Source organism: Dermacentor variabilis, chromosome 5 (genome assembly GCF_050947875.1).
Source record: "Dermacentor variabilis isolate Ectoservices chromosome 5, ASM5094787v1, whole genome shotgun sequence".
NCBI classification, from domain to species: Eukaryota; Metazoa; Arthropoda; class Arachnida; order Ixodida; family Ixodidae; genus Dermacentor; species Dermacentor variabilis.
The window spans coordinates 52,547,985-52,570,162 of NC_134572.1; the positions used below are offsets into that span (position 1 = coordinate 52,547,985).

The 22,178-nt window shown below is 49.4% G+C and overlaps 1 protein-coding gene across 3 annotated transcripts in view; it reads left to right on the forward strand.

Moving 5' to 3' along the window:
- LOC142582604 (endothelin-converting enzyme 1-like) overlaps positions 1–20,789 on the forward strand; it is a 52,388-nt gene extending 31,599 nt beyond the window's left edge. Inside the window, exons 1-9 of one of the 3 annotated variants that reach the window (XM_075692485.1) lie at positions 858–1,138; positions 4,443–4,619; positions 5,556–6,127; positions 7,120–7,484; positions 10,540–10,897; positions 13,366–13,647; positions 14,404–14,663; positions 18,510–18,813; positions 19,912–20,789. In XM_075692485.1, coding sequence (XP_075548600.1) covers positions 4,550–4,619; positions 5,556–6,127; positions 7,120–7,484; positions 10,540–10,897; positions 13,366–13,647; positions 14,404–14,663; positions 18,510–18,813; positions 19,912–20,310 — 2,610 coding nt within the window. In that variant the 5' untranslated portion in view covers positions 858–1,138; positions 4,443–4,549 and the 3' untranslated portion in view covers positions 20,311–20,789. Of the gene's footprint in view, positions 1–857; positions 1,139–4,442; positions 4,620–5,555; positions 6,128–7,119; positions 7,485–10,539; positions 10,898–13,365; positions 13,648–14,403; positions 14,664–18,509; positions 18,814–19,911 lie in introns of those variants that run through there. The other 2 variants (XM_075692486.1, XM_075692487.1) reach the window with 2 other exon arrangements.
- Positions 20,790–22,178: the final 1,389 nt, after the last annotated feature.

Consider the following 22,178-nt stretch of genomic DNA (forward strand, 5'->3'; position numbering starts at 1 on the left):
TAGCGTTAAACTTGCGCATTGTCAAGCCCTGATTGCGGTGGGCTCAGTTAGAGGGAATCAGGACAAATGAGAAAAATGTGAACACATCACGGATGCTTTCTTTCCACTAGGAAAGGTCAAACGTCAAGCGCTTGCTTGCGAGTAAGCTCTTGGGAGGTTTAAGAGAAATTGCTCAAAGATAAGTGCATACGCGCCATTCCTTAATGGGACTGTTGCTTCTTGAAAGAAGCTAAAAATTCTTTCATTGATGTGTGTCCCTAAATGAAGCCAATATTACCACGACAGAGCCTTGTCTCCACTCTCAAACATCATCATTTCCAACCCTGCGCACCGCTTTGGATATGCTCAAAGGCATTTACTAGGCTCGCGGTGCCTTCGAAACGCAGTATTTGTCACAACAACGGCGCCCCGTAGGAGGGGAGATAATAACGCCCCCGCCACGGTGCGCTGCTACATTCACCACCGACTCTCAGCACGCGAATTGCACACCCTACAGTTGAGTAGCGTGCTGTAGACCCTCCTCTCAGCGCATGCAGCCTAACTTCGAACGAAGTTTCTTTTCTTTTTCTGTAAAGCGTGCATCGGGCCCCACAAAAGCTCTGGTTGTGGAGAATCCAGCTTTAACAAAGGCTCTTACATACAATAGTGCGCTCCGCATTAAAATATCGCTATATTTTCGCATTATATACACGTCTATTATGTCGATTTCTCCGCATTTCGTATTTCTCCGCATTTATAGCCACTCGGTTAATTTCTCATTCATGCGTCCGGCCGCCCTCGTGGCTGTGTGCAAAGGGCCAGGAAAGGAATCAACATCAGCAAACTCGCTCTCGCGGGCACGTTCGAGGGAATCACGAGCAAAGAAGAAAAGCCTCGCGAAGCGAACGAGCGCATGTCGGATTCGCGATAAAGCACACGAACTCGGCGTCTTGCGACAAGAAGCGTCCAACGCAAGTCAAGCCTTCTTGTTTGCTTGCCCGGCTCGCCGTCCGCTCACCGGACTTTCGAGACGGCGGGATTCCGCCTGAACGCAGCAAGGCGTCTGAGGCTGTCGCGCGGCCTCAAAACTAAGCGAGATTGCCACTGGCGGCCAACTCGTGCAAGAAGCACAAGCCAAGCAACCGAGGCGACCACTAGGGTAAGCAAGCCAGACGGTATGCATTTACTTGTGTGCGAACACGTCTCTCTTATGAGTATCTGCTTGAGTTAACATCCCAACCCGGTCATGACTTCGATTTAATTATTGAAAGCAGATCGTTGTGCATAGCAATCTCTATTCACGAACAGCGACTCTTCACGTTTCTACAATTCGTAATTGAGTTGCATTCGGAAAAGGCGGTGAGACTTAAGCCTAAACAATGAAATCCTCCTTACCTCACTAAGGAAGCCTTCAAAGCTTCCTCACTTAGAGGCCTTCGGTGAAGGCTTCCTTGGTGCTTCCTCAGCGTAAGGTTGCTCCGTAGCTACCTTCATGAGTCCTTACGCTGCTCCTGGCCCTGAACGAGCACTTCACCTCACCGCTGTCGGACATGTTTCCTTGCCCATGCGCATGGAGTTTCTAAACAAATACACTAGAGGGAAATTTGGCGCTAGTGTCTACAGGGGTTCTCCTGAGCGTTACCTCAACCAAATTTTATGCCTCAACCTACATGGGAACGATGGGAAGTACAGGCTTCGGATTGACTTAGATCTTTAGACTAGCGGCGCTTGCTTGCGGTGCAGTAAACGAAGGTATACTCAGATATTATCGCGTAAAATGTAATTTTATCTTTAAATAGTTTATATAATGCACAACACATTACATAAACTTGGTATCACTTCGAGATTGAAGCACGGTTTATCACCAGGGCACACCAGGGTATGCACTCTTCTGCAATTCTGTTCCCGATTTAGTGCCAGAGAATTATCTATTTATTTCTACAACAGCAATAACAACCGTGCATGTACATGTACCTGTACAAAAATACTAATCAAGTATTTATGAAAATAAAAATTTTGTATCGTGAGAAAGTGTTGCGCCATTGAGAGGAATGCTGCAAGTGTCGTCTGCCGACGCCTGCTCGCTGCGAACGCGAGACTTTTCTCGCAGATGACAGGCGCTTGCGAACTCTCTCGCTGTTTCGAAAGGCTGCCTCGGCTGTCACGATTGCTGAACGGCTTCGAGTACTTTTAAGCACATCTGCTGCAGTGATAGCTAGGACGCTTGTTGCCTCCTATAAGTATGCTTCATTATATATTATATTGACGTACCGCTTCTGAAGCGTCCTCCAGCAGCTGTTAGGGCGTGACTTTGCACTTGCCCATTATGCGACAGCAGACTACAGCCAGGAAGCAGCAACCTGTCCTACCACAAGTAAGTCCGTGCTATCAAAGTCCTAAAACACAGATTTCAATGAGCACATAAACGAGCAATACGTAATGAAGCCCTCAATAAAATTTTAATGTCAAGACACTAGAAGTACAACTGTCTATGTATTGTATGAGTACTGCCTTTTTTTTGCACTTCTGAAGTTTCATAAAGCACGTAACTCTACAGTGCCAACCTAACACACTTCAGAAACCGAGGTCAAAATGGTCAAAACACGTTCTTTCAACGTTTACGTTGCCGTCGCTTTCTCGTCAGGGCTTCGACACGACACCGCGACACAAATATTGGCCCAGCCCCCGGCTCAGCGCGCTATCGCCACTTCGAGCAACAGAACAAAGGCAGCTTTGCGTCGCACTGTCCCACTGCGGGATATGGCAATTGCGCTTGTAGCGAAACCATAACTCCCCAAAAATACCTGTAGACTAGTTCGCCAGTCAACAGAACACCGATCCGCAGCCTGTAGTTCCCATCGTTCCCATCATAGAGTTTCGTACAAGCGCCAGATTTCCCTCTAGTTAGAGTAATATGAAACTCTATGCCCATGCGCATTGTCACCCGCCTGCGGAGTAGCGCGAGCACGATGCCAGAAGTCGGCGTTCATTTCAGTCTCACGTTCGGCACGACTGGCGTCTCGCAACGCCGGCGTGCTAGCCTTGCTGGAACATATAAAGTTTTCCGCTCGACTGCGGTGGTTTCTCGCGCTGAGTAAACAAACTGGAAGAAAGCGTGCACGCGTCTCCGTATGAGCAATTCAATTTAAGGATTAATTGACCGTTGAACTTTCTTTTTATTGAATAAAGGCGCTCGCGTAAAGCTTATAAAAGGTGCTCTCGAACCCAGGCGCGCGGCAACCGTTCCTTAAGTGAGGACTGGCGAAGGGAGCTTTCAGAGTGCGCTTGCTTCCTCTATCAGTCCTTCGCCGTAAGGAGACCTTACGTAAGGTTAGGAAGTGGTCTAAGGAAAGGAACGTTTCATTGTTTGGCACTTACGCCACTCGAAGTGTGCAGCAGCCGTTGGTGCGCCAAGTTTGCACGCGCCGCAACGTATTACGCATTCTGCGGCGATAAATTTCCTGCAACATTCCAAGAAACATGGCGATGCCTTAAGAATATCTCCCGTGTATGCGTACTTAATAACGCTACAAGAAACAACACTGGTAACATACCTCGTATGCGCCTAGTAAACTGGCTGTACCGCTTACCTTTAACTTCCCACAAGGTGGGCTAGAGAATCGTCAGGGCGTTCGTAGATGCTCTTCCTACGCAGGCACACAGATGAAGTAACCCAACACCGCTGTTCGGCATGTACTGGCGTCGAATCAGCCTAGCTGCGGAGAGTTTGTTTCACCAGCTCTAGCCTCATGAGCACGGCAATAGTCTCACAAACCCCAAGTAGTCAAAGCATGCTATGTTATTTTTAATTTGAATTCATTTTGCAGCAAATAGGCACCACCAGCAGTGCTGTGGGTGGCCAGGAAGAGAGCCTATTAAGAACAACCTGAGGGGACCTGGCCACCATACACTCTGAGCAGTATAGGGCGGTTTCGTGAAGGCTACAGTACAATACTACAGTCAATAAAATTAATCCCAACAACCTTCCATCTTGTAGGTTCTGAAATTTAATCAATACTCTTAATCTAGTAACAAAAAAGCAAGTTAAAACCAGACAAGAAATCGTAACAATGATAATCATAAAGCAGTTCAATGTAATATAATACCCGAAATTGCTCCAGGTTCCACACAAAATTGTAACATTGACCGAAATGACTTCACTGCAGGGGCCGTTTATTCACAAGTGCAGTTTCAAGTTTGCGTAATGGAATGCTAGTCGAATCAGTATATTATTTCACCGTATACATATAGATTAGAATTGTGGGAAATAAAAACCAGCCTTATTCTGCCGCAATTTGTGTGCCACTTTAAGAAGTTTCAACGAGGTTGCCATTTGCCGCAAAGGCTGCAGCGCGCCCAGCGGTTTCAAATATTGAGAGCTTTCTGCGACAGCTGAAATCGGGACTCTTTGCCAGAAGAATTTTCAGGCGATGTAGTACGAGCCAACCCTGAACACTTCGCAGACCATACCGGGTGCTGCCCAGCTGCCAGCAACGTCTGCTGTGAACCAGAGACAACGTCACTACACATCCAACGCGTTGATCCCATTGTCCGAGCTGTCTTTTGGCATATGGCGACTACCGTCAAGGCAGATAGGTCGCAGTGTCGAGCATCGGACGAAGAAAAGGCACAAGCTGAAGGTACCGTATACCTTTTCGTCGAACTTAATTACACTAAAACCTGATCTAGACAGTGTTTCGACACAGAACTCATAGCATGGAAAACAGTGAATAAAATCTCCATAGGGTACCTCAAAATTCTCTTTCAGTCGCCGTCATTTTTTGCGGCAGACACAATACGTCCTGCTACGTTATGCCCATGACGTAAATGCATTTTTTTCCAGTCACGCAGCTGGTTAGAAGAGAACTGTATTGTGCGCCTAGTTGCTGTGAACATAATAACGATTCTCAAGACGCCATTCTTTTTCAAGAGTAGACGTGGCAAGACCGCAGCGAGAATCGTCTGTCACCGTGCAGGACGCGAAGTCGCCCTCTTGTTGCGCCCGTAGTGCGGCGTAGTCGTAGTGTGTGAGAACTGTTTTTCACAATTTCAAACTATTCATAGGTTTTTGGCTTTCTTCAATTATCGCGAAAGTGGTGCCTTGCATGTGCTCTCAAATAGCAACAGCAGGATGCTGCTAGCTTGCTGGACAGAGTGGGTATGCGGGTTACTCTGCAATTTCGCAAAATGAGGGAGGTGGAAAAAATCCGCCGTGCGCAGCGCAGCCGCAAGGCAGACGAACTAAACGCGTATACTAAAATCGGTGACATTTTAAGTGCACCGGAAGTGTAAGAAGGTCCACCGTTTGTACTGTCGCTTGAACAAATGAAAAGGTATTTCTAGGGACTCTCTACAAACATCCTGTAGGATGACGGTATACCGAACACCGACCTTTGTGCTTGTGAAACATTTCTGTGCCTCGCAGTAAGGTGCACTTGCCCACGCCACGGCATATTCACTGAAATCGGGGATGCACCACGCGACAAATTAGTTCAATGAATACATGTTCTCAGAGACACCCAATAACATGAGCACTCAACGGTCACTCACAGTCGAAGCGCTTTCTCCTTTGACAGGCTTCATCGAATCCGGATATCAGCTACCCCAGCAAGACATGCGACAAGTGATCGACCGGCCGTTCCAGCCGCAGCAGACAGGACCCCGGAGAGATTCCGATCAGCTTCAGAAACTCGGCGCTCCGACAGCGCCAGATGATCTCTCACAGCTCGTCCCTCCCCGCGTGCTTCGAGCGTCCAAAAATTCGCAGCACCCCATCGGAGTTGCTCGGCGAGGGTCCAATGAATTGAATCAGCGTGATGACCAAAAGATGCCCGCTTGTGGACAGCATCCTCAGCCGCAACGCTCTCGGTCCATGCCGACGTTGCTGGACTCAACTCGAGGCAGCTTCGTCGATATGCACTCGCACATGCGTCACAGCAGCGCGGGCAGCACTGGTACGCCGGGCTCATCTGCGGGCATGCACAGGTCATCGCGCTGGCTTGCACCTGCAGGTTCCGGCCTAGAGAGAGGCCGCCCCACGCCTCTGGCACCCGCGGTCGCGGCCGCGGCGGCGGCCTTGCAGACCCCCTTGTTAGCGCGTCGTACGTCCCAAGGCAGCAGCTTCATGAGCGGCATGATGCGTCCGAAGGTATTAAGTCTTACGCTGTTTTCTAAAGTGCTTGCGTTTAGTCCGGGTAGCGGTCTCCATATAAACAGTGGCTGTCTCAATATAAGCATGAAAATTTCAATTGTCTGTTTGCTTGATTTTCCTTTGGTGGCACCACCGAAGTGTGTTCAAAAGGCGTAGGTCAAACCCAAGTCTCACGGGCCACTTTCGATGGCGATAGAGTGCGGTCGGAGTCGAATTTATCCACCTCGATTACCTCCTGTGCGCATGCTGCGGAAGGGAGCCTATCGCGATCAAGAAGTTCGATCCCGATCGGCCTCGATCGCCATCGAAAATACCCCGTGCGACTGCGGTGTTATGAATAAGCGCAACTTAATGCAGACTAGAAATTATAAACGGAGGACACGTCCGTGAAAGCAATGGACGGAATAATCAGGGTCTGATCAACGAGAGTTCGAGCAGTTCTACTAAGACGTGTGGCGCCTTCGTGACTTATGAACGGGGTAGTCTGAACATAATGATCAAATCATAACGACAGGCAACGACATTGCCGATGTGCTGAGTGAGTCATGATTGTACCTCGCTGATGTCGATGTGTTGAATAAATACCCTCTGCATCCCTCGGGTATTGCAGTTTATGAAAAAGGGAAAACATTCTGAAGCGTTCCTGTTGCTACATCATTTACCGTAAGCGATCGCATTGCCAGCATAATTTCTCTGGCGTGCTCTGTTGTTTGTATCCTTGCTCTTCGTTGCATCAATGAGTTGTTTGTGGCGAACTAAGATATGGCTGTTGTTAAATCGCTAAACACAGCGGTGTCCAGGAATGAATTAGGTTTAGAAGAAAGACGAACGCATTAAGGGGCTTAAGACACATCGCGGCACGATTTTAATTTGGCACACTTCCCAGCCAACGTTAGAACTTCCGCAATTTTTCCTGACATGTACAGCCCATTCAGGATTTACAATGGCTAAGATTTTTTTGTCTTTTGTTTCTGCACTGTCCACACCAGCAACGCCCGTTAACGCCGTTCTGCTACGCCGTGATCGCCGCCCTGTGCCTGGTGGTGTCGCTGGCCGTGCTCTTATTCTTCATGTCGTCGCTCCTAGACGACGTCGAAACGGGTCAGTTGGCGACGTGCACAAGCCACGCGTGTCGCGAGTACGCTCAGCGGCTGCTCGCCTCGCTCAACTCGTCCGTGGAGCCATGCCACAGCTTCACGCGCTTCGTGTGCGACGGCTGGCGGAGGCGCCAATTGCTCGGCGTCCAGGAGGAGGCCTTCGGTGCCGCCAACAAGAGGATCGAGCGCATTGTGCGCACCATTGACGTGCCCTCCTCGGGACAGAAGCCACTCGAACGGGCGGCCATGCTGTACAGGTACGCACTGGAGTGGCGCTGCGTAACGTGTGCCGGAAGAATTGCTGACGTCAGATTGCAATTGTGTAGACACAGCGAGACATGCAAGAGCGAGAGGCCACCTCAAAGTGGAAAAAAGGTACATCGGAAATTTGGAGGGTAAATGCGAGAGCAATGCGAGAGCAATGCGCTAGCATTACGTTGTACCTCGTTGAGGTCCCGGATGCATGATTTAAACTACGTTCACCACATTTCTATGTGTTATTTAGAGGCAGCACGTTACAATGTGGTGAACGCAGTTTACATCGTGGATACGGGACCTCAAAGAAGTGCAACGTAATGCTGGCGCATTGCTGTAGCCTTTACCGCTCAATCGCTACTGAATTTTCCCACTTTGACAATCCTAATGCTAACGCGTTCAAAAAATTGCTGGCTCTCCGTAATCGAGAGTGGATGTAAGCGTGAAATGTTTACTGGCAAAGCAGATTTGTTGGAGATGATACTAGCCACAATCGTCATCATCATCATCATCATCATCATCATCAGCCTGGTTACGCCCACTGCAGGGCAAAGGCCTCTCCCATATTTCTCCAACAACCCCGGTCATGTACTAATTGTGGCCATGCCGTCCCTGCAAACTTCTTAATCTCATCCGCCCACCTAACTTTCTGCCGCCCCCTGCTACGCTTCCCTTCCCTTGGGATCCAGTCCGTAACCCTTAATGACCATCGGTTATCTTCCCTCCTCATTACATGTCCTGACCATGCCCATTTCTTTTTCTTGATTTCAACTAAGATGTCATTAACTCGCGTTTGTTCCCTCACCCAATCTGCTCTTTTCTTATCCCTTAACGTTACACCTATCATTCTTCTTTCCATAGCTCGTTGTGTCGTCCTCAATTTGAGTAGAACCCGCCACAATCGTAAAATAGACTTACTGCATGTTCGAAACGGCACACATCACCCCCCCCCCACGCACACACACACACACAGCACCGCACCACGCCATACTGTGCAGTAGTCCATACGGACGCAATAGTTTCCTGTCACAGGCAGAACCTCATTTCTAGTCTCGTCTCGGTTAAACAGCCATCTGTGGTACGTCAGACGCTACCGGCTTGGACGTTGCGAGACGCTGCCGGCGCTGCCGGCGCTTTGGACGCGCCGCGGACTTCACGGACCGCTGGCGTTGAATAGAGGACACAATACCTTTGGTAATAGAGGCACAATAACTCTGGTAACTCTGTCTCAGCGCCTAAAGATGACAGTCAAGTGTATAATGCCCTTTATCTGCCTTTCGAGCGTCCCCCCCCCCCCGCCTATTGGAAATGACAAATAAAACTTCAGCGTACTATAAGTTAAAGCTTAAGCGATATTGTGAACAAACATTTGGAACTCGAAAGCAATATTTTTTGTAACTTGTTTGGGAAGTAACTAACGTATGTAATGTGGTCTTGATTGGTTACCCGCATGATATCGTTTTGCTCTCGCAACTTTCCCGGATGCTCTCGTTTGAGTGCCCGGTGTTAAGAACGGCCTGCTGAGGTGCAAGTTTTGCCAGCCAGTTGCGACAGCGGGCGTCAACTTTTCCTGGAACGCCACCGCAAACCTCTAGCCACGGCGTCACTAAGTCGGCTTCAGATTTGACAAGGAATGTGCGTATAGAACACCAGCACAAACGAAAACGGCTGGTCTTCTTTCTGTCTTACCAACACATGTTAGTGCTAGACCGCCCAGAACTCGCTGCCATGAAAGAATTGAAATTGTGCATCGCACAGGAGTGACTAACTTCTTACGCCCAATTTATGCGTGACGTCGTACTGGCAGCAGAGTTGCCAGCAGCAGAAGGCGTTTCATCATGAAGTACGGGCAGTTGTGTTCGTTTCTCAGGAGGTTTAACACTTTCATGTTAAATATATCCTTTCACAACGCGAAACGATGTGCCACTATTTCGTGCGCATAATGTGGCGCCGTTTTCTGATTGTTGCAAACATAAACTAGCAGCGCTAGTATTTCATAAAATAAGATTTCGAACTGTTTTCTCATATGTTCCAGAAAAAAAACAATATTTTGCATAATCGTCGTGTTGTAGCACTTGTCGGGCCAGTATGTCGCATAAACAGTAGAATGCAGTTAATAAATAACCAAATTATTGCACTATGCGACAAACATCCTGAAATCACAGAATATGAGAAAGAAACAATTAAGACATTGTAATTTAGAAAGAAATTTACCTACGTGTTGATTTTTAACTTTTTGCATGTAAATAGATCGTGAACTACAATGAGTTTTCTCTTACCATGTGTATAAAATCCATATTTATGTATAACATATGCATCGTGTGTGACTTAAAGAAGAAATGATTTGTGTGCTTGATTATTTATCTTGTTGATGATGATGATGCCCATTTAGGAGACAGATTGTCTGATTTTAACGCGACAGCGTTAAGGGATGCTGTGTCGCAGAAAATGCGACGACGGTGCCGGCATAGGCAGCGATCTCCGAATCATCGCGAATCGCACATTCCGATCCACACAGGCCCTCCGCCTGGCGCAAAGGCGTTACTGAACTAACTGTATTTCTCATGGTAAAGTGCGTCAGAAAATTCGTAAAGTACGACTTAAACACAACCTGCAGACATGACAGCGTCGGAGTGTAAGTTGAATATACGAGAAAACATAATTATTTTAGACAGAAGCTCACGGACAAACCCCTTTTCCTGGTGCTGTATGAGGCCTGTCTTAGTAGAAGCGGCGCGGCACGCTGCGTTGCTTGAAACACCATCCAGATGGCGTTCGCCTCCGCGCATCGCTGTATAGCGGCGGCGCCCGCCGTGGCGAGGAAACAAATAAAAAAAAGAAAGCTCGCCTTCGTGCGTAGCGTTTGCCGCCAGCATTTCCAAGAAAACATTAGGGTTACGTAAGCTGCAGTTGCCGCGAATCGTGAGAAGCAACCAGGAATCTTTGAACGCTGTCGCGTTCCACTCTCAGAAGCGAAGCTTAAGCGTCCTCTAAATTTCGCCCCTAGCTATTCGTTGGCACTTCCTGAAACGTCCGAATAAAAATGAAACGACGCAGGAGTTGCATCGCCGTGCTGACGACACCGACGGGCGAGTTCGCCGAGGTGAAGGCCGCACTGCGCGCGGCTGGTGTAACGTGGCCTCACCAACCTCCTCCGATTGAGCGACGAGACCTGCTGCGCATGATGTTCCACTGCGACTACGCGCTGGGATGGAGCGCCGTGTTCCGTGTCGACCCTGAGGTGTACGATAACTCGACCAAGGCGTACGTGGTCACCGACTCGGGCTTCAACTTCATCGTGCGCAAGTACCACGAGCGGAACTCGGAGGCGCACCGCCAGCACTACTTCACCCGTCTCCGGAACGCGTTTCGGGACACGGATACAGAAGTAGCCTCAGATGTCGTCACTTTCGAGGTAAATGTTTTAGTCAAGTAGTAAAACACAAAGTCACTGTTACCGCCGAGACCTTGCCCCAGATGGCACGTGCGCTTTGTCCCAAAAACGCCCAAATCCCACGTAACTAGCGACGGTAAAGGAAACAATAGAGCGTTGAACGACAGAAAGCTAAGCTAGTTGGTAAGGATTCATTATGCAAAAAAGATGTGAGGCGTGCAGACAGGACACAAAGGCAGAGAAGTGGATAACACGAACGACGACTATCAACTGAAGGGAGCACTGAGGCAAAAAAGAAGAAAGAATACACAAAACTCATCTGCACAAGCTCTGGAATGGCATCACCACGTGTCACTCGGGCACATGAGGTAAAGGCTAGGCTAGCGTAAGATTTCTATTGGCCAGGATGCTTAAAGGAGCTTGAAACACTTGTTCGGTCATGCGACGCATCTCAGCAGGTTGGTAAACCCAATGACAAGTGACAGCATTTAACTTGGAGCGAGACAGGGCAAAATATAAATTTTATTCGATCGCCTCAGCTGTGTCTTGCCTGCCCGAATGACTTCAGAATTGCTTTGCAATCTATTCCTTAGCTCTCAATTGTCTTTGAATGTGTCTTCTTTGATAGCACTATTTATAGAGGTCTTGTCAGGATTGGGGGCTCAATCCCACCGCTCGTAACCCGTTGTCAAGATTGGAGTCCGGCATGAATTCGAAGGTAGCTGGCCCATGCCGTCGTCCAACTTATCCACGCTGGGGACATTGATGAAGGGAAGGACTGCTTCTCATCGAGAACGAGGAATACGGGTTTATTTACAGTATTTACATGCAATTCATCAGTCTAGCATGACTGCGAGAGAAAGTACGTCAGTCTAACACGACTGCTTGAGAGAGTGTCTCAGTCCAACATGACTGCTTAAGAAAAGTGTCTCGAGTATCCGCACAACAGCCGTTTACACACACACACACACGCACACACGCACACACACACACACACACACACACACACACACACACACACACACACACACACACACACACACACACACACACACACACACACACACACACACACACACACACACACACACACACACACACACACACACACACACGCACACACACACACACGCACAGGTTCTCGGTCCGAAACCGACATCACACGAATTTCGTAGAACTCGGAGCGGGCCCTCGCAGCGCGCTCGAGTAGCCATTGTCCTGCGTCTTGGTTGGCGTGTGGGAAGAGGTCTCCGACGACGTTCCCGCGGCAACTCCCCCACTCATAGCAGATCAGGTCCGCGTTGGTGGGGTTGGTAACAATAGTTGGCCCGCCCAACTCATTCAGTCACAACGGCGACGAGGCTACAGCGTAACGGTGGTGGTTTTAGCACAAAGCCTGCTTCGTCAAACGCATCCTAGCTGAAGCAACGGAGCGTCGAGGACGCGCGTATTGTTCCCGACACAAAGTCTACTTAGTCACGCTGTGGCTAGAGGTTGGCGGGGGCGCTCCAGGAAAGTTGCGGCCACTGTCGCAACTGGTTGGCAAAACTTGCACTGCAGCTGGCCGTTCTTAACAGTCTGTATCCCGGACTCTTTATCCGGTTAGTGTTTCGTGTTTAGTACAACAACCGTAATAGTGCTGTTGAGAGCACAGAGGGGGGTTAGAGCGTTTGTTTTCATGAAGTTTGGTCTGGCGTTGTGGAGAGCAGAAAGGGCGGCAAGGCCATTTCCTTGGCCCCGTCAAGGACGTCACCCAATCAGCACATCGCATACGTCGAGCCGTGCCGAACAGCTCGACTTCTGGACGTATTATCTGGTGGCGGGGGTGCTGTTGTGCCATAGTACGAGCACCACATGGCGACCACGAGGCGACGAAAGCACCCACTTCTCCGCGACGAATCAAGAATTCGACACTGGAGGCGACTTCAGGAAGCGCCAAGCCATCTCCGCGATGAATCAAGGATTCGGCGAGGGCGAGGTCATCACCCTGTTCCGCCTGGTTCCTGCCGACGAGAACTCGCCCGAACCGGTTCCTGCCGACGAGGGATCGCTGAAGGGATTTAAGAGCGAACCGGCCCATTGTAAGGACAGAGAGTCGCTTGCAGCCGCCCAGTCGGTCTGATGCGCTCCTACTGCTACCTGTACGCTATCATCCACTATCAGTAAATATTGTATAAAGTTTTTTGTTTCTTCTTCGTCTACAGAACGAGTCCGTCTTTCGTCCTCCACCCCGAAGTCGCAACAGCGCCGCAGGAGAGGACATGTATCCGGGCCGCGTTCGCCGGCTCACACACCCGCGCTTTCACTCATAGGGAACCTCACGGCGACGCCGACGGCAGACATGCGCCTGGAGTGTCCATAATTGCTATCGCAATAAAAACTCTCTGAAAGTTGCCGTCAGTGTGCAAACTTGAATGGTGAAAGAATCATCCTCAGAAAGCAGCTTTACGCACTCTTCTTGACACTCAGTCTCCGTTGTCACTTCGCAGGAGACGCAGCGGCTGGAGCAAAATATGTTCGGTCCGCTGATAGCAGCCTTCCATAAGAACGCGCCGAAAGTTTCGGTGGTGCCTGCTGACGTGGTGCACAATGCATCGGCCAACCTGTCGCTGGACCGGTGGACGGAGGTGTTAGAGAGTGAAGGCGTCGAGCTGGTGGGGCTACTGGAGTTCCGCACATGGAACCTGCCCTTCTTCAGCACCTTCGTCGACCTGTTGGTGCAACACGGAGAGCTGGACATGTACGCCCTCGTATCCTGGTACACAGTGCAGGTGCGATGATGGTCGCCAAGCAACGCGTCATTTTCGCGCTGGCTCTCACGCTCCAGAGGGACGAATGAGACAGTAAAGAGTCGATTAATTAGGCGTAAGTGAAGCGTACTAGCCCTGTCGTGTATGCCACAATATCGTGAGACGTGTGCACGCATGCACTCCCGCACGAAAGTGTTTGCCCGCTGGATTGCGGTCGTCATAGCTTTCAAGCACGTTAATATTGCGATGGTAGCGAGAAGGCAGTGCAGAGAAGAGGGCAATTAAACGAGCGTTGAGTAGAATGAGCCCGACCTCACTGATATCTGACGACCTGTTTTCCTGGCGCAATAGTAATTGTTGCAGCTTGCATCTATTTTAGAAGTGCACCAACTTCAGCTACTCCTTGCAATATGGAGTGGCACTGTACATGTCGCCAACGTCTTAACATTGCCTCTTCATACTCTTAACGTACCCGCCGTGGGGCCTCAGTGGCTTTGGTACGTTGCGCGGCGGGGCACGAGGTCGCGTGTTCGATTGAGGCCGCAGCTCCATGAGCACTAAATGCAAATATGCTCGTGTGCCCTGTTTTGGGTTCGTGTCAAACAAACCCTCACGTGGTCGAAATTATTACAAAGCCCTCCAGTATGGCGTCCTTCGTCACCCACTGTTACACCACTGCGCAGTTTTGGGAACTTAAGGCCCCACAGTTGCATAAATAGTCAGCGTCTTCAACCTTTGCCGTTTATGCCATCTTTATGGACTTCGGTGCTCCCGCAGGTTGCGGCACTGTTCGCCAACGGCGAGCTCGTGGTGAACTTCTACGGACACCCGCAGCGAGCGCTAGTCTTGCACGGCGCGTTCTGCCTGAGCCGCGCCTACATCGCTGCCGGCAGGGCGCTGTTGTACAACTACGCCCGCGAAGTACTACCTGCAGTAGCGCGCCGCCACGCAGAGTCCATCGCGTTGGCCATTCGCACCGCTTTCCGGGAACGGCTGTCCACCTGGCCCGACAACAACGCCAGCGTGAGCGTGATATGGTAATTATCGATGCGATAGAGAAAATGTCCACATGAGACATGTACGGATGGGTAGCTAATGCTAGCTGTTTTATTTTTTTCATTGTGGCAGCCTAGCAATGGGGCTGACGATCATGGGTCGCAAGTTTAGGGCCAACGCAGGCCGATAAGAGGGGGAAAACACCAAGTGCCGCCTTCTCGTGATGCAGTGCCGGGCATTGCGGATCTCCCGACGACCGCTCCAACACTCATAATTCTAACCATTCTTTGCCTCATCGCAGGTACTTTGCAATACGTAGGTATAGGTAGCTTCCTTTTTTGCCTCATTTCGAGCCTCTGCAATAAAAAAAGCCCGACGACAACTAAACTATCCTTATGAGTTGTGAACGCGAAAGAATTAATGTCCAATTTAACGCTGCTGAGCGGTACTTCGAGTTTTGCGCTTCGAGTAATGTGCCATAGCGGTACGCGATGCCCGAACCAGCAAGCAGCAGCAGCCTCCGGTACCAACGCCGCTTATACAGCGACGTCCTGCCCGACGAGAGACCGAGAAAGTAGCAGCGGCCACCAAGGCCGGCAGGCGATAGCGGTACGTGCTACACGAGCCAGCAAGCAGCAGTAGCCTGCGATGCTGGCTCGGTCACCTGCTTCCGAGAGCGAGTGCAAGGGTGACGTGGCGTCGCGGCGATGAACTCTCTTCTCATGTAACGCCTGGTGCGCTATTGCGGTACCACGTGCTCCCTTTGGCCCGCTCTGCTCCATCGAGGCGCGCTCGTGAAGCAGCGTCGCAGCCAATGGGACTTGAGGTACCGTTTCGCTGCTACAGTCTACAAACGCTGGCGTTTGCGCTCAATGGACAATTTGACGTTTTCACATCAAAAGAAATACGTGACCGACAGTAGAATCGAATCTCTGTCTTCGAGTACGGCAGCCCAATGCTCTAGCCATTAGGTGATTCTCGCACGCAGACTCCTCTCGGGCCTATATATGCCGACTATTTGAGAAATTTGTCGCGGGCGGGACATGCCATTTTCTCGTGTTCTTTGCTCGTGACAGCTCGCGCTGCCCCCGTGGCAGCTAAAGCTACACAAACTGCGCGACGTTGTAGGGACCTCATGACCACAGATAATCGGCCCAGGTTGGTCGCGTTTCAGCCTTTCTTCGCTGAAGTACAAATGCCATCTTTGTTTTAACATAGATCGCATGACATAGCCATATGCATGTACGACTGTATAACACGTAGCCGCTGATGATGTTACAATCCGTGTATCTCTCGCAGGCACGTACCCAAGGGGGGGGCCCAGGGGGGCCGCCCCCCCCCCCCGGGGATTAAGACGCATATCCCCCCCCCCTTCTCCCCGCCCACGCCACCACTTCTCACACACATTCTTAAAGCGCCGCCAAATCAATGTTGACAGCTATTCTTGACAGCTATTCGACTGTCAACATTTTGTTGCCTTTTTCACTCCTTTTGTATGGCGGTAGTTATCGGCGTCTCCTGTGATGTGAAGGCCAGTTTCCTTATCGATTCGGTGCCCGCGCGATTAACTCGAGATGCATTCAGTTGTCACGGTCTATTCAACGGTCACGCGCATCACTGTTGCTTCGTTAATTCAACCTTCTTGGTCTAGACTGATCCAAGGACCTGGAAAGGGATTCAGTTCGTGGTCAACATGTTCTGTATGCCCCTGGACCGAGTTGCGGCGAGAGAAAATGCCAATAGCGCTTAACTTTCTTTTTGTTTGATTATTTCCTCGAATGACGGCTCGCCGCAACGCTGACAGATCCTCGGAATCATATACCCGTGATATGGGTTAGCTAAGGCGGAAAATAAAGTAATGCCAGGCAGCGCCCATCATGAAACCCTGCAATAACCCTTAAACTCATAGGTAGTATGACTGTCACCCGTTAACTCGTCTGGTTTTTTTCCTAATTGTACAGCACTTTTCGTGCAAAATTGGCAACTAAAAACAAGAGTCTCAAGAAGTTGAGAAATTAAGCGATCTACTAACGGAGAGGCCCGAGACAACAGCCAAACAGGAAGGAAAAGCGGAAATTAACAAATTTAGCCGTTGTTTATGAAATAATTTATGGATCAACATTTCTTTATTTAAAAAGGAAACAGAGAAAACGCCGCTGGAAGTGGAGGACAATTCCGTGTGTTCTGAATGACGCTCCTACAGTTATCATTAGAGCCGCCTAACGTAGCCACTTCTCTGCTGTGCTTGTGTAGGTGTTTTTCTAACCTTCCGGGGTGGGCGCAGTACGTCTAGAATCGCAGATTCCTGCGCCATATGCGTTTGTACGGGACTGGCGGCCACGCATCGTTACGTAACTTAAATAACAATACGAGTCAGTTGTGGCACTTGTTAGAGCAGTAAACGAGGGATGCAAAAGAACTTTGATTGTTCTGCAAATGCATATATTTCCGTATAATTCTTCCAGAGCTAATTTAAAACACGCTACTATAGTCGGATACAACTTAAGTCGGCAATGAAGCCCCGCCGACGCCCTCATAACCGCCAGCCACTGTTCCTCCGCGAGACTGCAAATAATTCGTACTTCAAACTTTTTCTGTTGCCCAAATAAGGCGGTAACTACAAAAATAAAATTATTAGCGCGTAATTTTATACTTTTTCCCTCGACTATTATAGTGGAATGGCGAATGCCTAATTCTTTATTGAACTGAAATAACATGCTTCCTTTGCTACAACTATTTGTTGTGAAGTTTCACTTCAGTTGGCAGTGAAGTTTCATGAGTAAAACGGGTGCAGCAGTGAAATGAACTGCACCGCAGACTTTTGAAGACTCAATACATTTTGTCCATGTCTGTTGCACACCTCATTGCTTCTGCCGATGAAAAGACTCTTCAAGAACAGCAGACGCTCCGGAGCTATCAAATACAACGCCATTTTGAAAAGGCCGCATGACGACGATTTTGTTTGCTTCTGTGATTGGCTGAAAGAGCAACCTAGCTCCGCGCGGTCTGTGGGCCTTTGTTGCCAACTGCTGTTTTTGTAAGTTCTATTCTACTAAAGCAATCTTGATTGTACACTTTTGCTTCTTTACTTGTTCTTGGCAGTGTTCTTTCTGCGCTTCTTTCGTGCGCGAGTCCATTTGAAGTGGTTCTTCGTTTGCCAACTAAAGGAGAGGTGTATCGCACAGGTGTACGTGTAAAATGCACCTTATTTCATTTCTCTTCTGTGGTTTTACGCGTTCTTATGGCGAATGGTGGACGTTATTCACATTTGTACTAGTTAAGGTAGCCCCCTCATTTTCATAGAAAAGTTACCTTGGGTTGCCCCCCCGAAAAAATATCGTGTGTACGTGCCTGATCTCTCGATTACGCCCGTATAATACTTCTGCAGGACCCAACAATCGCTATCTTGTGTAAATTCCTATCCAACGGACTTATTAGGAATCGTGCCATTACCATCATACAATCGTCCATACCATCGTCGTCGTCTTGCAGCTGTCACCGCACACACTTACGCTAGCGTCGAGTATACGTACGCCCAAGTGTCACACACTACTCAATTTGAAAAAAAAAAACGCGTTGGCCCACCTCCGAACGTTTTGCGGGACCCACAATATTGTTTGATAGACAGCGAAATGCAACATGCCCCGCATAACAATGGCTCCCAGTGTGCGTGGGATCTGCGAAATATTCGATATTTTGCGTTCGCTATGGGTCCGTTTCGCTACGTTCCATGTAGCTGTGCCTCTAACAATACATACTGCACTACACTCACGATAACGTTTACATAGGCGCACTGTGTTATGGGAACTTCGCACTGCAGAAAAGATTATGGCTCCTCATGGAGTGTATTCTTTAATTTCACGCGCTGCACTATTTGCCTGTTGCAGGTCGTGGGAGAATGTGACGCTGACTTTCAGCATCTTTGCTCCGATAACCAAGGCTAACTTCACCGACATAGTCGTGGGTGAGATGGGCGACTCGTTCCTGCAGAACTGGCACAACGCGTGGATGTCGCGCACTTTCTCCCGCGGCATCGACATCAAGGTTGCTATCACGGCCATCGAGACCCTGGCCTTCTCTGCGGACATCGAGTATCGCAAGGAGTTCATCTTGCTGCCATACGTCTTCTTTTTCCCGTACTACGACATGAACTCAATGCCGTCCCTCAACTACGGCGGGTTTGGCGCTCAGGTCAGTAGAAGTTTCCGCAGGCCTGTCCTTCTGTAGTTTAGGCATCAGGCTTTCAGTTTCATGCATCGTTAAGAATTTCCGGGAAAGCCAAAACTCGAGCTTTCTTTTAATGACAATGGTTTGGTTGAGCTTTGCGATTTGTAAGCTGAAAAGGCGGGCATGGTTTGAATCAATTGTCTCACGGGAAGTCTTAAGTACGGGAGAGGGTTAACTTGCCCATGTTTTCATAAAAGGATGGAAGTGTGTGTGCGTGCGTGTGTGTGTGTGTGTGTGTATGTGTGTGTGTGTGTGTGTGTGTGTGTGTGTTTCTGTGTGTGTGTGTGTGTGTGTGTGCGTGTGTGTGTGTGTGTGTGTGTGTGTGTGTGCGTGCGTGCGTGCGTGTGTGTGTGTGTGTGTGTGTGTGTGTGTGTGTGTGTGCGTGTGCGTGTGCGTGTGTGTGTGTGTGTGTGTGTGTGTGTGTGTGTGTGTGTGTGTGTGTGTGTGTGTGTGGTAGATCTTCTGTTTAATGCGAAGTGCATCGTTGATCTATCGGAGCACAGATCACACTTTCTCATTGCTGCGGCAATCAGGCAGAAACACTGTTATGATAGCGTCACATGGTGGCATTGTGTACTATCGACGAGGTTTAGGTGCAACCTTGCGACGCAGGTGAACTGGTTACGTATTACCTAATGTTAACACCTTACGGGCGGCGCTGCGTCAGGGGTGAACCGTTGCCCAAACGCCCGTATCACTGGAGCGATTAGTCTCTTCTTTTAGGAAGGTTGCCCTGAAACATATACACAAAAAGCAAAAATACAAAATTATGTTACATGCATACGACCAAACTTGTTTCATCTATTAAGGATATCAGGGGCAGGTGAGATGGTCCATATATGTCCAACGTTGCATGTCACAAGGACGACCTGGTCAAAGACATGTTGCTCTCCGGTGCCAGAGACGCCCCTCTTTGCTGCAGCAGCGACTATAAGCGGAAAGCGAGACGGATGTGAGCGACTTAACTGCAGAGAAGTGTGAACACCTGGCTGCACTAAGTGGGCCCGCACCCGAACTGAAATGCAGGACTTGTCAATTACGCTCTTGTTCATTGAATTCCAGGTGGCCTTTGCCGTGGGACAGAGGTTCCACAACACGTATCTGGGCGCGGGTGCCGGCGGAAACTCGTTCAGGGCATTCCTGTCGTGCATCTCGAACCGCTCGCTCTCCGCCGAGCGCACGGACACGGCCTCGTTGTTAGCCGAGGTTGTTTCCCTTGGTGCCCTGATAGACGCATACCGCAAAGTGAGCGATAACCGGCGCCTCGTACTCCTGGAGCGCATGACGGGCGAGCAACTGCTCTTCATCGCCATCTGCTATGCCAAGTGCATCGGCAGCTACTACATCGTCAACGATTCGTTGTGCAATGCGGTGCTGCAGAACGTGCCGGAGTTCTCCGAGGCATTCGGTTGCGCGCCGGGCACCCCCATGAACCCGCACCAACAATGCAAACTCTTGTGATCGCGGCCTTTTGCCTACGTTCGCGTGTCGTATTATGATATGAAGTTTGTTAAGCACATCCTGAAATAAGTTTTGCAAGTGTTGAAATCGTGACAATGCTTTCGATTATGATGGGCTGAAAATTCTCCTCAGGACCGCAGTGTGTGCTGTTTGTGGTTAACGAGATACGTTGCGTGCATTGGAGTGTCGCCACATGCATGTCTCTTTCACAGGGCATGCTGGGAGTGTGCGAACAAGTTACCTTGTCCTTATTCAGAACACAGCCGGTGCGTGCATGATTGCTACTACGATAATGGTAACACGACTATGAAGCTACATGTCGTGCCCGACGAATAGGCTTAAATGTGGATTTTCATTTACCTGTATCGCGAACTGCCTTGCGTCCTAAACATGAGTTGCACAAGCTGAACATGCTTAAAAATTTAAATTCAACGCAACGTGAGTGCAAAAACTGCAAATAAACTAAATACTTCACTGTATTTTTTAAGCACAAAAAAAATTTAAGCACAGTTGAGAATTCGACAACTGTGCAGTTGCAATGATTCCGGAATCGTTCCATATTTTGAAACAGCCAGAATGAAATGGGAGCAGAATGATGGCACCAGTCTGGCAGGCGGAATTGGCTGGCTCGGTAGCGTCAGAGCCCGGACATTGCAGCGGCGGTCTCCACTGAGTCAGCAGCGGACATTAGCGTTCTTGCCGTGCCATACCATACCGGGGTGTATACGCTGACCTGAGCGGAACGGCCAGTAAACGTGAAATCTAATTCTTTTGTTGGGCACGTTGTGCGCTCAAATATATAGCGTTCTTGCTGTGCCATACCATACCGCGGTGCATACACTGGTCTGACCGGAACGGCCATTAAACGTCAAGCTAAATCTGATTCTTTCGTTGGGCGCGTTGTGCGCTCAAATATATAGCGTTCTTGTTGTGCCATACCATACCGCGGTGCATACACTGGTCTGACCGGAACGGCCAGTAAACGTCAAGCTAAATCTAATTCTTTCGTTGTGCTCGTTGTGCGCTCAAGCACTATAGGGTTCTTTCTGTGCCATACCATACCGCGGTGCATACACAGGTCTGACCGGAACGGCCAGTAAACGTCAAGCTAAATCTAATTCTTTCGTGGTGCTCGTTGTGCGCTCAAGCACTATAGTATTCTTTCCGTGCCATACCATACCTTGGTGCATACACTGGTCTGACCGGAACAGTCAGTAAACGATAAGCTAAATCTAATTCTTTCGTTGGGCGCGTTGTGCGCTCAAATATATAGCGTTCTTGCTGTGCCATACCATACCGCGGTGCATACACTGGTCTGACCGGAACGGCCAGTAAACGTCAAGCTAAATCTAATTCTTTCGTTGTGCTCGTTGTGCGCTCAAGCACTATAGGGTTCTTTCTGTGCCATACTATACCGCGGTGCATACACTGGTCTGACCGGAACGGCCAGTAAACGTCAAGCTAAATCTAGTTCTTCCGTTGTGCTCGTTGTGCGCTCAAGCATTATAGGGTTCTTTCTGTGCCATACCATACCGCGGTGCATACACTGGTCTGACCGGAACGGCCAGTAAACGTCAAGCTAAATCTAATTCTTCCGTTGTGCTCGTTGTGCGCTCAAGCACTATAGTATTCTTTCCGTGCCATACCATACCTTGGTGCATACACTGGTCTGACCGGAACAGTCAGTAAACGATAAGCTAAATCTAATTCTTTCGTTGGGCGCGTTGTGCGCTCAAATATATAGCGTTCTTGCTGTGCCATACCATACCGCGGTGCATACACTGGTCTGACCGGAACGGCCAGTAAACGTCAAGCTAAATCTAATTCTTTCGTTGTGCTCGTTGTGCGCTCAAGCACTATAGTATTCT